Source organism: Thermobia domestica, chromosome 15 (genome assembly GCF_964235325.1).
Source record: "Thermobia domestica chromosome 15, izTheDome1.hap1.1, whole genome shotgun sequence".
Classification (NCBI taxonomy): Eukaryota; Metazoa; Arthropoda; class Insecta; order Zygentoma; family Lepismatidae; genus Thermobia; species Thermobia domestica.
This window is the reverse complement of record NC_137468.1, coordinates 98,025,014-98,040,362: the sequence shown is the minus strand read 5'-3', so window position 1 is coordinate 98,040,362 and position 15,349 is coordinate 98,025,014. Positions and strand designations below refer to the sequence as shown.

Below are 15,349 nucleotides of genomic sequence, written 5' to 3'. Positions count from 1 at the left end.
ATTTTGTAAAAATACTTTTATAAAGAAAAGTTTTATAATAAAACGGGTAGTGGAAGTCGATTCCGGACGCTCTTTTTATTAAATGCTCTACCCAAAAATCTTATATGAGACAAAGTTTTACAATATATATATATATATATATATATATATATATATATATATATATATATATAATGAAAGAATGAAAGTGACTATGTTCTATGTTTGTGACTTTATAACTCTCGAATCACCCGACCGATCTCGATCAAATTTTCAACATAGATGAGGTTCGGGCCTGGGATGGTTTCTATCATTTCACTTTGCGATTTGGGGAGAAGGAAAATATTTCAACATGATCGAAAATTACCAACATTAGTGTCGAATCAATAGTTTTTGGTGGTTGCTGAGATGAACAGTGATACTTCCTGTGCCGTTTAAAGCCAAATTTAGCCCTTTATGTCCAAGATGAAACATATTCTCCCCATGCGAAGAACGGATATTCTGCTAGTAATATATATAGAAAGTAGGTGTGTGCAATTTCGCCACGTTAAGCTTTGAACGACTGTTGCAAATTCCTGATAGGTATGGCGAGTACGCCCGTACTGGAAATGGATAGTATACGGTTTAAGTTATCTGTGGGACAAAAATAAAATCTGTACGCTAATTGTATGGTACTTCCATATACAAAAGAAAAAGTATGCAACTGGCGAAATTGCATACACCCTATTGCCACCCCTACTGTAAACAAAGGTGACAAGTCAAACCGCTCGACAAAACAAATACTGGGTACAATACTTTTCATCCCATGAATATCTTAATAAACATAATATATAATCATTAGTAAATATTTATTATTATTATGATTAGTATTGACAGTAAACTAAGTAACACATGTTACATAACAGTGAACTTTTGTTAATGTTACAGAGAGTATTGAAGACAGAAAAAATCCTTATCTGCTTTCGCCAACCCAACACACTCTTCATGAACAGTACATGCAAAACTTTCACAAAGTCTCATGTCTTTTACAAAATTCTGTGCACACAGAAAACAAAACCAACTTGTACAACTATTAGAATGTTTGGTTGTAATCTCAAGCCCATGCTGTGTCGACCTTGTTCTTCTGGATGTTCCCGTTGATGTTTTTGACCTGGAATCTGTTTCTGGAAATAATGATCTGTTAGTAACGGTAGCCCGACTGTTTATGGCTCTGCGCGTATTCTTTGTAGTGACTTTTCTCCTTGGGGTAGACATAATGTTGGCAAACGCGTCTCTCCTCTAGTTACGATTGCTCTGTGTACCTGAATCACTATCATAATCGGACGTCTGATTGGTAGAAACATGCTGTGTGGCCGTACTTGTAGGCTGCTGGTGTATATTTGTATATTCCTTCGCCCAGGTTCCAATTTCAGCACCCTTTGTTCTGCTTGGCGAAATTGCAAGCACTTCGAAAGACTACACAAATGGGGTGACAATATGACTCCCAATGTACAATACACAACGTCACATCACCCTTATCATTGTTGACATAAAGCATTCGTCTTCACAATACAATACATACCACTCAGCTTCAAACCTTCCTTCTGGAACAATGGACCGCATTTTGTTGTTCTCGATTTTATAACAGCACTACGTCTATCACATTCTCTGACTGCCTGTTTTTCGCGCCTAGCTTCTACCCATCGAAATGGAACAAAACATGTTCATCATGCGCTATCTATCTATACACTTGCCCCATCTACCGACTTATGCCAACGTGTTCGGAAATACAGGCACCTGGCAGAATTGCAGTCATGGCAAAATTGCGCACACCTACCTTATATATATATATATATATATATATATATATATATATATATATATAAGTAGCAGTGACAAAAACCCAAGACTTCAAAGATCGTCTAACATACGTAATTTTCTATTGGTTTCCAGTCAACACAACACAATACACAATAAGTCGAAACTTGTTTAATTCCATACTCCATGGCCCTCTCTTTACAGTGAAATATGACAGCACAGTGACTTTTGGAATACCGTGTACATTCGCTGTAATTTCCCGAAAATCATAATCCAGTTGGTTAGTTGATTCAGAAAATATGAACAATATGCAGGAATATTCTTCTTTTCTTTTATTGTCGACTCTATGTTGTCTTATGTTTATGGTATTTATGAGATCAGTACTATTACAGTAGATCATTACTTCATTTTACTCTTCTAATATTGTTTATTCATTCTTTTGTCAAACTAATATTTAATAGTACTATTTGTTTATTTTTAAACGCAAGCATAATGTACACTAAGTAGTCGATACTTGATTATTTATTTTCGTTTTCTTTTCTTCTATTTTCAGAGGTGAAACGTGGACAAATATCTCGTATTATTCAAGTTCGCGTTTATCCTCCAAAATGGCCAGATATTCAGCTGGCATTTCACTGCAACGGTTGCTGTTCATCAGCGCATCCAAGCCAATGGATGTTACCCACTGGAGTGGAAGTGACGATGAGAGTTTGTCTGAATCAGGGAAATGCCCGCGAGTTTCACTGGAGCTTACACTATCGAGGGCTGAATGACCCAGAGGAGGGGAACAAAGCTTCAATAGGGGCAGTTGCATTCGAGACCAGCGTGGCGTGCTTACAAGGAAACTGTTCGCACACACAAATGGTAAGTTGTTTGTGAAATTTTTTCAGTGTTGCCAGCTAATGCTAGGGAAGAAAATATTCATAGTTTTCCGCTTCAGAACATTATATTTATGCAAAGAAAAAAGTCCAAGAATGATACAATTTTAAAATGTGTATCCATCAAATACTTGAGATCCGAAATCAACTAACGGGTATATTAGGAATAAAAATTATGTATTGAATTGGTTCTTGGTGGTACAAATGTTTGGTTTTTGTATTAAAATTATCTTTTTGTATCAAGATGAACTGAGAGTAGTGGCGTATGGAGAACGTCATCAAAAAGGGGATTCAAGTACTAAGACCATATGGTTTCAAGATAATTGTGATTTTTTTCCATTTACATATCCTATAGTAATCATATATTCCTCCATAGTATTTTGTAGAAAGGGAAGTTAGATCCCGGAAACCGTCCTTTACATGCGCCACTGGTTAAAATAGTTTCTTTGTGATTCGAGATACATTGTTTAGTAGTTGAAAGGTTATCGAGGTTTGAAACATAGCCACTTCCTCCTGGAGTTTCCAGGTTTTCTTATCGAAATAAGAAAATCCGCTAATAGTCATGGATTGTAACATCTCTGAATCATAAAAGGAAAATTATTTTCTTCTTTTGAAGAATACTACTGCATGAGACAACATTTAATATACAGCTTGCAAAGCTATACATGTACAATTACAAACATATTGCTATAGTTAATGCTGGAAATTTGTCCTCATGTGTAGTAGACATTATATCCACATGTCCAAATATGTCATGGGAAACGTATGGCAGATTCAACTGAGAAATATTGTTGATCAATGTGATGACAGCTCCCTAAAGACTGGAGTGCTTTTTGTTACTTAATGAATTCTACAGATAGAAGGAATATCACGTTCACCCAATCTCACCTCTTCAGCTTTTTGATAGAATCTTTCTTAACAACCTTGGAATCACTAGCCTAACGAGATATAGAGATGTCTTCCTGTATTTTTCCATTATTTTCATCCCTCAATTAAGTGTCTGATGTATGGAAAAAGAATATTGCGCCGTGTATGATGCCCTCAAAAAATATGTACCAATTAGTTAGTGTCTTCGAGCTATTGTACACTATAAAGCAATCACCTAAAGTTGTAATAGTATTTCGTGTATTCGATGCAAATTACTGGAAGAGCACATACGACTATCCTAGTTGTACACATGCTCTGACAACTGAAGGCCTCCTTACGAGACGAAAGTGGAGAAACTTGACAAGTTTTAACACCTCCGTCACCAAAAGTAGAACGCAGTCTGCTGCGTTCATGTGATCAGACACCACTACAGATCCATCCCGTTCTGTATAGTTCTTGGAAAATACTTTACGTTGAAGACTTCTCCAGTAGAAGAGGGGTCGGAAAAATCGAAAGTTTGAGGACCCCTTCGCGGTAGGGCGTAAAAGTTGTGCCCGCATGTAAGTATTACCCTGCGTAATTTCAGAAACTTAAGATAATATCTTCTGTTCTGGCAAGGCCTATAAAGTTTCGAAAATTTGGTAAAAAAAAAAGAAAAAGAAAAAAGAAAGAAAGAAAGAAAGAAAAAATCTAAAATTTTGTAAATTTTCAATAGTATCGTAGGCCCTTTCGGGGTAGTGCGGAAAAGTTGTACCTACTTATACGTATTAGCTGTGCCAAATTTCAAAACCCTAGAATGATATGTTCTGGAAGGGAGTGCAAAATTTTGAAAATTGTTGAAAAATTCACATTTAACTTTTTTTTAATACTATACATTTATCACGGGATCTTTCTTAGTAGTAACGAAAAGTTGCGTTTACATATATTTAACTTATATAAAAAGTTTCAGAACCCTAGGATAATAAAGTACCAGGCATTTCTGACCGATTAAAGAACAAAGCGACTTATGTGTATCCGCCCGGTCTATGTGCAAGAAACGATTATAATTCAAGTGTCTCAATAGAAAGTCAAACATCTTCGTAGTAGTTCTGAAAGTAATGTCTGAATCAACTCGTTTCATGGCTCATCGTTATCGCAGCCGGATATGCAGTTCAGAACAACAAATTCAATATCCTCAGAGAAGGAAGACGCAAACGAAATGGAGGAGAATGTCGGAAGACCTCAAACTGCATGTCCCAAATGCGAACTAAGCCTACAAGTACCGCCATATTAAGTCAAAGGTTCGGGGTACCCCTTCAAGCCACTGCTGCCATAGCCACAGGTGTTTTGTGCTTGTAGGCCTAATCAGTACATCGGATACAACGTTAGTGGTTGACAAGAGCAAAATATCAAGAGAAAGATCTCGTACTGCATTAAAAAAAAAAAAAAAAAAAACTTGTGAGAGTTTGGAAAATGCATATGGTTTTATTTTAGGTCTTTGATGGTCGACTTGATAACACATTGTCAAGAGAAAAGCTTGGCGAGAAGTACTATCAGAGAGCATTAATGGAAGAATATTATTCTCTTGTGAAGAACCCCTTTCTGTCTACGTTGGACACGTTACACCTACCTCTAGATCCAGTCTGGACATTTATGGAAATATTATCAATTATGTCACAACAGAGATGCTCGGAGGTCTCAACAGGTTATTGTTTTTTTTTTTTTTTATGGAACACCGGACACCGCCCATTGAACACAGGAGTACATAATGGAGTACCGCACCGCTTTGAATTGAAGTTAGGCAAACTTGGTTCAATGGTCTGTTTGCCCCTTCATTTTAATGAATTACAATTCATCACTTGTTCCAGTTCCTTGATGGTTCCACTTCTGGCCCTTCGTCTCATTCTGGCAGCATTAGAAAATCTTTGGACGGCTGCGAGCAGCTTTCATTAGTAACATATGAGCCAATTAAATGCCTTCGATTGATCCATCCATTCCTAATAAGTAGGGCAACCCAAAAGCATAAAAAGCATAATAGCAATTTACACATATGGTTGGTACCTTGAACATAGTTGTGGTTGTCTAAGGGTCCAGAAGAAACTAATTTTAAAAGCATAATTTTAGAAAATAAAGCATAAAGCATAATTTAAAATATATAGCACAATTCTTGGAAATTTCTGGTTAACTGCAAGTTTAACATACTGTATTAATATTTTTTAAAACCAATATTTAGAATGTGGATCTTACGACTGTATGTTTCCACAACGAAACCGTCGCACAGCCTAAACACCATAGTGGGGTTCATTGTGAGAGTGAATGTTCCATTTTGGTTCCGTATCAAAGTCCATCATTAAATTAAGGATGGAGCTCGACACGTTCACCAATTCATTGTGACCTCTAGATATTTCGATAAAACACACCTCGACAATGTGATTTCGTGAAATGTTTTCTTCGCATCTCTAGAAAACATTCTGATTGCGATGCTAACCGATGAAAGAACACATATTCGAACACTTGCAGCTCGAAGAATTATAAAAGCCAGAGCCAGAGAAGTTGAAGCAACAGGTGAAGCTGATGGTGTTCGCAAATTCAACATTCCTAAAAGAAATTCTGAAGTTAAGGACCACATTGACATAATCGACTGGCAGACGACCCAAGTGACCCCACTACAGTCTTGAATAACATAACATCCGAGGATCCGCAAACAACGCTGCAAGAAGAGGTTTCGAACTGAATGGTCATTCACTGACTTCCCATACCACACCCAAGATGTTAAAAGAACTGTACAACTAGTTAAGGAAGCCTCCAGTTCGGTCATGAAAGCCTCATTTCATTCGGACTACCTTGAAATCCAGAAACAGTATGCCATCATTCAGGTTCAAGGGTCAGTATAAAATGTAAATTGTGAAACCTTTGCGAAAAAAATTCACGAACTCGAAATTGAAAGTCCGTAAGTTTTATATAATGTATTTGTTTACTTTTCTGTTTGTTAAAAACATAAACATGAATATGCTAATCGATCAGACATTTGTATGAATGAAACATTTGAAGCCTAACAACTGTGTAGTTATAAAATGTTGCTGCTTTACTTGAAACAAGTTAGTTATTGTGATTGAAAGAATATGGCTCATGTACTAGTAAGAAAAAATATGTAACTTCAGGCCAACTGTTAGAAGAGAAAATATTATCCCAGGGTTCTGAAACTTTTTATAGTAAGTAAATATTTGTAAACGCAACTTTTCGTTACTATCATGAAAGATGCTGTGATAAATGTATAGAATTAAAAAAATAAGAAAAGATAAATGCTTTGAATTTTTCAACGAATTTTCAAAATTATGCACCCCCTGCCAGAACATAAGATATCATTCTAGGGTTTTGAAATTTCGCACAGGTAATACCTACATGTACGTATAATTTTTCCCCACTACCGCGAAAGAGCCTACGATTCTATTGAAAATTTACAAAATTTTAGATTTTTCCTACTTTTTACCAAATTTTCGAAACTTCATAGGCCCTATCAGAACAGAAGATATTATCCTAAATTTCTGAACTTTTGCAGGGGTAATATTTACATACAGGCACAACTTTTCTGCACTGCCGCAAAGGGGTCCTCAAACTTTCGATTTTTTCGATCCCTCCTATCTCCAGTCTTCCTCATGACTTCAGGGGAGCATCATTGAAATACACGCAGAACCTGAATTTGTCCAACCATACCCTATAGTGAATCGCCACTGTTCTGTAGTTCAGTGTTGACGTTATTTAACTCATGGCACACGGGCTTTCATTTGTATGGCAGACAGTTTGGGAAGTACCTTGCTTACACGACTGAAAATGCAAAAAAAATATGCACATTTCGTCGAAACGTTCGCTCGGAGCCTAGTTGATTGGTCCGGAATTTCATTTTCAGTTTTTCTATTTTCAAGATTTGGAAAGGTTTTGTGATTGGAAACCTCAGAGCCAACGACTACAGTTTCCCATATATTTTCTGCCATAGCTGCTTTGACGGGATTAGTCCTCAAGTACTGACTGTACTTGGAAACGCTAACTAAAATACGATCCCCCTCCCCCTCCTTCAGGGAATGACTGTGTTCATGACCAAATACAATAGCTTTTGCCATTCTTTTCACATTTCCAACATATTAATATCATTTGTGAACAAAAATAAGAGGTCGTAAAACTGGTTATCCATATATAGCCTCAAAAGTCTAAAACAATAATAAGTATCACACAATACTTTACATTGCATTATATAGACGCATTCTGCCATTTCAGATCGCTATAAACATGTTAAGATGACCTATTTCGTTATATTTTGCCTGGTAGGCTTACGTATATACGTAAGATGTGAATATGATTTCAAATTAACTCTTTTCAAATTTTAAATTTGAGCGTAAACTTCAGCTTATCTTTTTTTTTCACTTTGAGTATGAATTGAGCAAAATTCCTTTGAAACCTGTGCTTACTTAACCTTGTCGTAAATTTATTGTACAGATGAAAGTCGGTATCTCCCTATAAAATTTTATTTTAAAAACAATTTTCGAAATGGATGCATTCTTGGCGTACATACATATTTAAATAACTATCAGTTTTAAAGTTATTGAGTTTAGAAACTGTCTTGGGGAATATTCAACAGAGTGCGAAATCCTGTGGGGAGTTGAATAGAGTTCCTCCGCTTAATAATTTTGGAAGAAAATCTCTCCCACCAATAACTTAACTTGCGAGTGAATAAAGTGACACTGTTGCCAAAAATGTGTAAGTTAGTTACAGTAATTCATATGTAGCTAACATGTATTTCAAGTGTAATTAATGAGTATATAGTCGTTAGAGGATCATGACCCTTCCCCCCTCCCGAGAGGCGTTTGTAATTCCCAAGATTGCATTACTCAAGTTGTCGTGTTGAGTAACAGATGTGCTAACCAGGGTCGGCTCTACCATATATGCAACACGTGCATTTGCACGGCGCGGCAAAATCTGTTTTAAATATATTATTTAGAATAAATATTTCTTTTTGGAAACATACTTCATGATGATGCTAGTTAAATTTACTAAGCTGACCTTCTATTTGAATACTACATTCCGTAAATCATGTTTAGCTCAAATTAGTTTATGATCATATGCATAGTACTAAAACACATGGTCAAACAAATCCCAGAAGGAATGGCTTGATTGTTGTCAAATACAAGAACTCAATTCTTGGACAGGAGCGAACACCTCTATCACAGTTTTGATATCGAAACTTGTCTTGTCTTTGTCATAAACAAGTTCCTTAGCATTCAAGCTGGAAACATTTTTTTAAAAAAAATTAACAGATGTAGAAGGAAAATCAAGAAATAAAGATAAAAGAGCTAGTTGCACTGGAATTGCAAACTGATATATTGAGATTGAAGCTCGATATTGAATTCTATAGAAAATATTACTATCTTTCTTCAGCTGGTATCTTTATCTTTCACTAACATAATAGATTATTGTTTAAAGAAAAAACAGACACAACGAGATGCTATTTGTATTCTTGAGGCCTTTCTGAGTGCGAGTGCACTTTCCCTCCCCTTCGTTGTTTATGATCGGGTAGCATGCTTAAAATCGTGGCTTTTAAAATTTGTTCTTTCTAGACAAAATGGAGGGCAGCAAATAGTGCCATTGCACGAGGCTGCAAATTGCTTAGGGCCGGTTCTGGTGCTAAGATTACAATCTTATAAGGCCCACTAACGTGGACCTAATAAATGGTTTAAGGTACGCATTACTTGTTTAAGCCTGTATGTTAGTTTACGTAATAAGACTGTTATAAACACTTACATTCTGTTTAATTATGCAATCTACGTTAGAAGGGACGTACGTAGAAATTTATTTCAGGGGTCCAAAGATTTTCAGGGCGATCTAGACTCAATATGAGGATAAATTACTAATAAAACTCCAACTGACCAAAGCAGTATATATATTTTAAAATTATATATTTGTGTTAAAATTTCGGTTATGCAACATAGCCTTCCTCAGACACATTATCAGACACATTAGGAAGGCTATATGTTACATAGCCGAAACTGTAACACAAACATATAATTTTAAAATATATATACTGCTTTGGTCAGTTGGAGTTTTATTAGTAATCTTGAATTTTCCAAAGCTACAATGTGTAAGTTATAAGAGGATAAATTATATTAAAATTTGAAAACTTACCTCTAAAATTAGGCTAAATTTACAGAAAAGTTGGAATTTCTTGGCGTCCGAATCCTCAGGACCCTCCCCTGTGTACGCTCCTGTACGTTAGAATCCAGAAATGCTTTTATACTACGATTGAAATAGTTTTTTTTTTTTTTTTTTTTTGTAAGTTTGTATGGTTAGAACAGTCGGGTGCTCTTTTTTGGTATGGAAGTATAGTTTAAACGTAATCCTACGGGTAAACTTTTTTGAAACGATTTTTTTTTAAAATGAGTAAACACACACTGTCATTGTGAGCAGTCACGACCATTTATGAGGTTACATTGCAGTGCAGTGCAGAGTAGCTAAGCGAATCGAGGTGTGAAGTTTTCTCTGCAAAATCAGCAAGCAAACCAGTCCAAAGGTTTCCTTGTTTTCATTTTTCTTTCTTTCTTTTACAAAACAGATTCAGATTTTGTCTCTTTTTTTTTTTTTTTTTTTTTTTTTTTTTTTTTTTTTTTTTTTGCTTTTAAATATTTAAGTTAATTAAATCAATTCTAATAAACTATGATAATTTCGAGTGAAGTGATACCTTTTACACTTGAGTGAATTTTATGGTCTGTCTATGACACCATAAAATGTTATACTTTAACAGAAAAAAAAAATGAAAACTAACATAAATTACCATGTGTAATTCGTTCCAAGTTTTAAAGCTTACACGTGTTCACTCAATTAAAAGAAAAAGCCATTGTAGAAATAAAGAACACAAAACAAATTGCTTTTAATTATTTTCTTTTCAGTTATATTCATCTTTAATTAGATCACTTGTAATCTTTTTATCACGGAAAGTGTTAGTAAAAAACCTTAAATGTGCTAAGCATTTTAAAACGCTTTGCTCATTTGTTCGTATTAAAACGATATCGTTTATAATGAGCATTTTATATGATATGATTAACTGATTCTATTGTTTTTGTCTTATTTACTGACAGAGTTAATTACTTTCTACGCACAAGTTGATTTCTTGTTTAACTGAAAAGGCAATAAAACTTAGCGCAAATAAATTACTAACTAGAGGAAGTTAAGACCAAGCCGACATAAACGGCAGTGGACTGAAACCTCAGACTTATTTACATGGATAACTTAACTAGATGTCTTAAAGAAACCGAATGTTTTCCACTGTAGAACAGTTCACCAGGAGAGTTTATCCCTTAGTTATTCTATCCTTTACATCAGTCAAGGATTACAAATATGTATATCACTATTAGAAGAGAAGCATCAATAAAGGCATTCTGTTAGCTCACATTTTACAGGATTATTACAAATGATTGACCCGATTTCATGAATTCACTATAGCTTTATCATTAGATATTTGTCACAAAACTTTCCAGACGTAATGAAAAACTCGAAAAGTCGTTTGTGTGTGTATGTGTGTGTGTGTGTAGGTTCGCTTCTGATTTCTGCCACGAGAGCGCAGCTGTGAGCATTTATTCAAGATGGCGACAGATACAGAGAAAGCTTATGTTGTGCTTGAGTTTCATTCACATCAGTCTGTTCTAATAGTGCAATGACACTTCGAAGAAGTTCAACAAAGATCTACCAACTGCTAAGTTCATTCAACGATGGTATGCACAGTTTACAGCTTCAGGATGCCTCTGTAAGAGGAAATCAAGTGGTCGGCCTACAGTGATTGATGAAACGGCTGAGTGCGTACGATTCCCTTTGATTTCCCCTTACAGAGGCATCTTGAAGCTGTCAACTGAGCATACCATCGCCGAATGAACTTAGCAGTTGGTAGATCTTTGTTGAACTTCGTTTGGAAATGTCGTTGCATTGCTAGGACAGATTGATGTGAAAGAAACTCTAGCATAACATAAGCTTTCTCTGCGCCTGTCACTATCTTGAATAAATCCTCACTGCTGCACTCTCGCGGCAGAAATCGGGAACGAACCCGCAACACACAAAAAAGTTTTGAATTTTTCAATAGCTCTGCAAAGTTTCGTGATAATATATCCAATAGTAAAGCTACAGTGAATTTATGAGATCGAGTCAATCATTTATAATAACACTGTGTTATATAATTCTTAGCTCTATAATTAATTCGTTGGTCTCGATTTTCTTGAAATCTACGTATGAGAATTAACCTTAATCCAGAGCTGTGCCAATCGGAGGTGCAAGACAGGACGAAGGACGCTGTTTGAAGCTCATGTTACTTATTACGGAACACTTGAATTACTGTGTTATTCATTTTGTGTATGTAAGACAGAAGTACCCATAGGCGAGTTTTAGGACACAAGTTTCGCCCATGATTTTTTTTTTTTTTTTTTAGTGGGACATAATTTTTTATTGAAAATGGCATGGTTCAACATTAATTAAACTGTAAAGGTTTTTTCAAACACACTAAAAGTAATATTCAGATTGATAGTTAAAAGTCTACAGAAGTGATGAAGACAAAAGGTTTCGAAATTGAATTTGAAATGTTTTATTCTACAAAGCAAATTACTTTGATTATGTCACAACCAATTCTGGTCCCCTCTAATACTTTTTAGGAGAGGGAGATAATTGTAAATTTTGAGGGATTGCGCACAAAAACTTATTGGGGAGTGGGCACCGCTGATGTGATATATATATAGAGAGAGAGACTACATTATATGCAAAGGGTGTTCAGTAAGTATTGCCCATATGAGTATAATACTTTTATTAACTTGTAACATGATGATGATAGTTTAAGTGAATATACTTTGATCCCTTGTCTACAAGACCATGTCACTTAATGTATCCTCCATCTGTTGTGACGTATCTCTTTGAACATTCTTTCCATGCCTTGAATGCACTTTGGTAAAATTCAGGTGGCTGAATTTTACACCATTTTCTCACATAATAAATGAGGGCCTTGTCACTGTCAAATATTTTTCAACGCAGTTGGGCATTCAGATGACCAAATAGAAAAAAATCCAAAGGAGTCAAGTCCGGACTATAGAGAGGCTGAGGGATGACTTCTCATCCCATTTTCGTGATTGAGTGCTGTGTCAGACTTGACATTGTCAGGAAGGAGTTTGATGAATTTACCTTACAACTCCGGTCTCTTGGTCTGAAGATCACGTCATACCTTATCCAGTGACAAACAGTAACACTCCTTGTTAATTGTGGAGCCATATTCCAAGAAGTCTATGAAAATGACACCACACTGATCCCAGAAAAAGAAAGCCATAAGTTTGTGGCCTGATATGAAAAGTTTAGGTTTTTAAACCGCTGCAACCAACGTTGGATATTGGCGTCCAGGTGTAATCTCCAGAAACCGAAAGCAACTTCCTATGAATTGATGTGGTTGATTCATCATTGGTTTTGAACAGGAATTCTATTACCGGCCGTGTCGGGTCCTGATGTCTACTTCAGCGTCCATTGTGGTCTACCTGTGAGCAATAGGAAATAACAATTATTACCATTTTGAAGCCAAAAGATCAAAGTAAGTTCATTGAAAATGTCATCATTATATTGCAATTAATAATAAAAAAATATTAAGTGCATCTGTGCAAAACTTATTGAATCCCCTTTGTAATTAGCAGCAAACTTATTTTAACCATTTCGTGTATTAAAATGCAAGCAATATTCAAACTTTCCATGTAAAATTACCTCAAACAATGATTTGATTTCATATTACCACTTACATTTTCAATTTAACTGCTGTTTCGTTTCATTACACTTCGTACTCGCTAATGGGGAACTCCCCTTCAATACTATCCTGCACCGGAGCCACGAAGAGATTTGTTACGACACTGCCTCAAGCATCTAAATTTGTTCATCTGAATCTCATGTGTGGATTGACATGCAGTATGTCTCATCTTGTTATGTACAGTCCGCAGCAAAAAAAACTGCAACGTGAGCATGTAAAGTTATTGTGAAACTACGCCTAACAGCGCAGGGAATCAACATAACGCTAAGTGGCACGAATCACGCCAGGAGAAACCTCGGCGTCCTCCCTTGTACACTTATTTTGGAGCAAAAGACTTCGTCATTTCACAATCAACTTACATGGTCATGTTGCAGGTTTTTTTGCTGCGGACTGTACAATATCATAACTAAATAAAAATTAAAGTTTTAGAGTTAGTTATAATTGTGGGCTATATCTCATTAGCCATCCTGTGTATTGTCGTCTTGCTAGTATCATAATAAATCGCCTGATGAGGGTATTACGAGAGTATTAATTTCTTTATATTTGAATTATATTTTTGCTAGTAACGATACAGAGATGCATGATGAAAGTATGTTAAAGAGTACATTGGTACTGGTGATTCTTGAAACCATTGCCCTGAATTACGATTCGTTGAAAACCATTTTTATTTTTTTCGAAATGCAGTTTTAGTACGTGCATTATGATAGTATTGAAAAGTTAGTTACGAATACATCGAGTCCTCCATGTTCTCTTCATGCGTGCAGTGACAAAGAATGGTCCGCTGGGGACAGACATATACAAAAAAGAGGGTCAAGCTAAAGAGGAATCTGTATAATGTGGATGAGACACGTCAAAAATGAGAAACAATTTTTGGACAATATGTATCGAATATTCACGGACCTGTATGTGTATATATGGAAGGTTTGTGAAATTGCTTTAGGAACAAAAGCTCGTTTTGTATCGAAGCTCTGGAAAATATAAAAGAGAACATACGTACAAGCGTTGATAACCAACTTTCAGTTCGTGTTTTGCTTTCGCTGTTGGCAGCTATAAATTCAATACTATCGTATCGACACTCAATTCTATACTGTATGTGTCCCTACGTCACCAGGAACCCCCCACTTCTGCTTCAGAGCCTTCACCCAGCCCCCCCATTTACCCCACTCTTGTTCCTCTCAGAGCCCTTTTCAGTAGCAGCACAGCGTTTCTCTTTCTAGAAAAAAAAAGAATCCCTAGTTGACAGGTGGTTCAATGTAATCGAGTGAACTACCCATTGATGTTCAGCCCCGAAAATGGACAAACACATGTTCCTGACATCGTCTATTGCGGGACGTTTCATTGAAGTAAAGCAGTTTTAAATTCTCCCTCACTCTGTATATATGTATGTATGTGTGTGTGTGTGTATATATATATATATATATATATATATATATATATATACTAAACGTATTGCTTCTCTCTTCCCTCTAATCCACCCACTCCCTACTGTGCTAACAGTACTATTGCTGTATCATGTTGTGGTTGGCTGTATACTCTGGCAAATACAGTGAGGGCAGTCAGTGCCTCTCCGACAAAGGAACATTTTTTATTTTTTTAAAAAAGAAACTAATAAAAACGATTGTTAAATTTTCCTCTTTTCATACATTGATCATATTGTCAAATCAAGGTACTTCATAAATGTCACTGAACATGAGTATGCAGCTAATCATTAGTTGACGGAATTTCTAGGGAAAAAGATGTTTAAAAAATGTATTTTAGTCATTCGCACGTACACATAACTACCTAGCCTCTTACCATTTTAACTTAAGATGAATTTAAAGGAGCACGCTTCTCTTCAATAGATTGCAGTATGCTTCTGCTCTCAATGTATTTTGTAGGAAGTGACAATACTCGCAATAATTAAATTAATTTCAAGAGACAAAATGTTCAAAATTTGTGCGAAAACAATATGAACCAATAATTAAAAAATAATTCATGTGCTTTTCAGATATTTTGTTTCGTTCGTTTGTTAGTAGTTTTATCGTTGAAACCTAGGCCCAGCCCA

The 15,349-nt window shown here is 35.8% G+C and overlaps 1 protein-coding gene across 1 annotated transcript in view; it reads left to right on the top strand.

Annotated features, from left to right (window-relative positions):
* LOC145671158 (uncharacterized) overlaps positions 1-15,349 on the top strand; it is a 2,642,835-nt gene that overhangs the window by 868,504 nt on the left and 1,758,982 nt on the right. Inside the window, exon 4 of the mRNA XM_081739993.1 lies at positions 2,330-2,640. Within this exon, the coding sequence (XP_081596119.1) occupies positions 2,330-2,640 (311 nt within the window). The remainder of the gene's footprint in view (positions 1-2,329; positions 2,641-15,349) is intronic.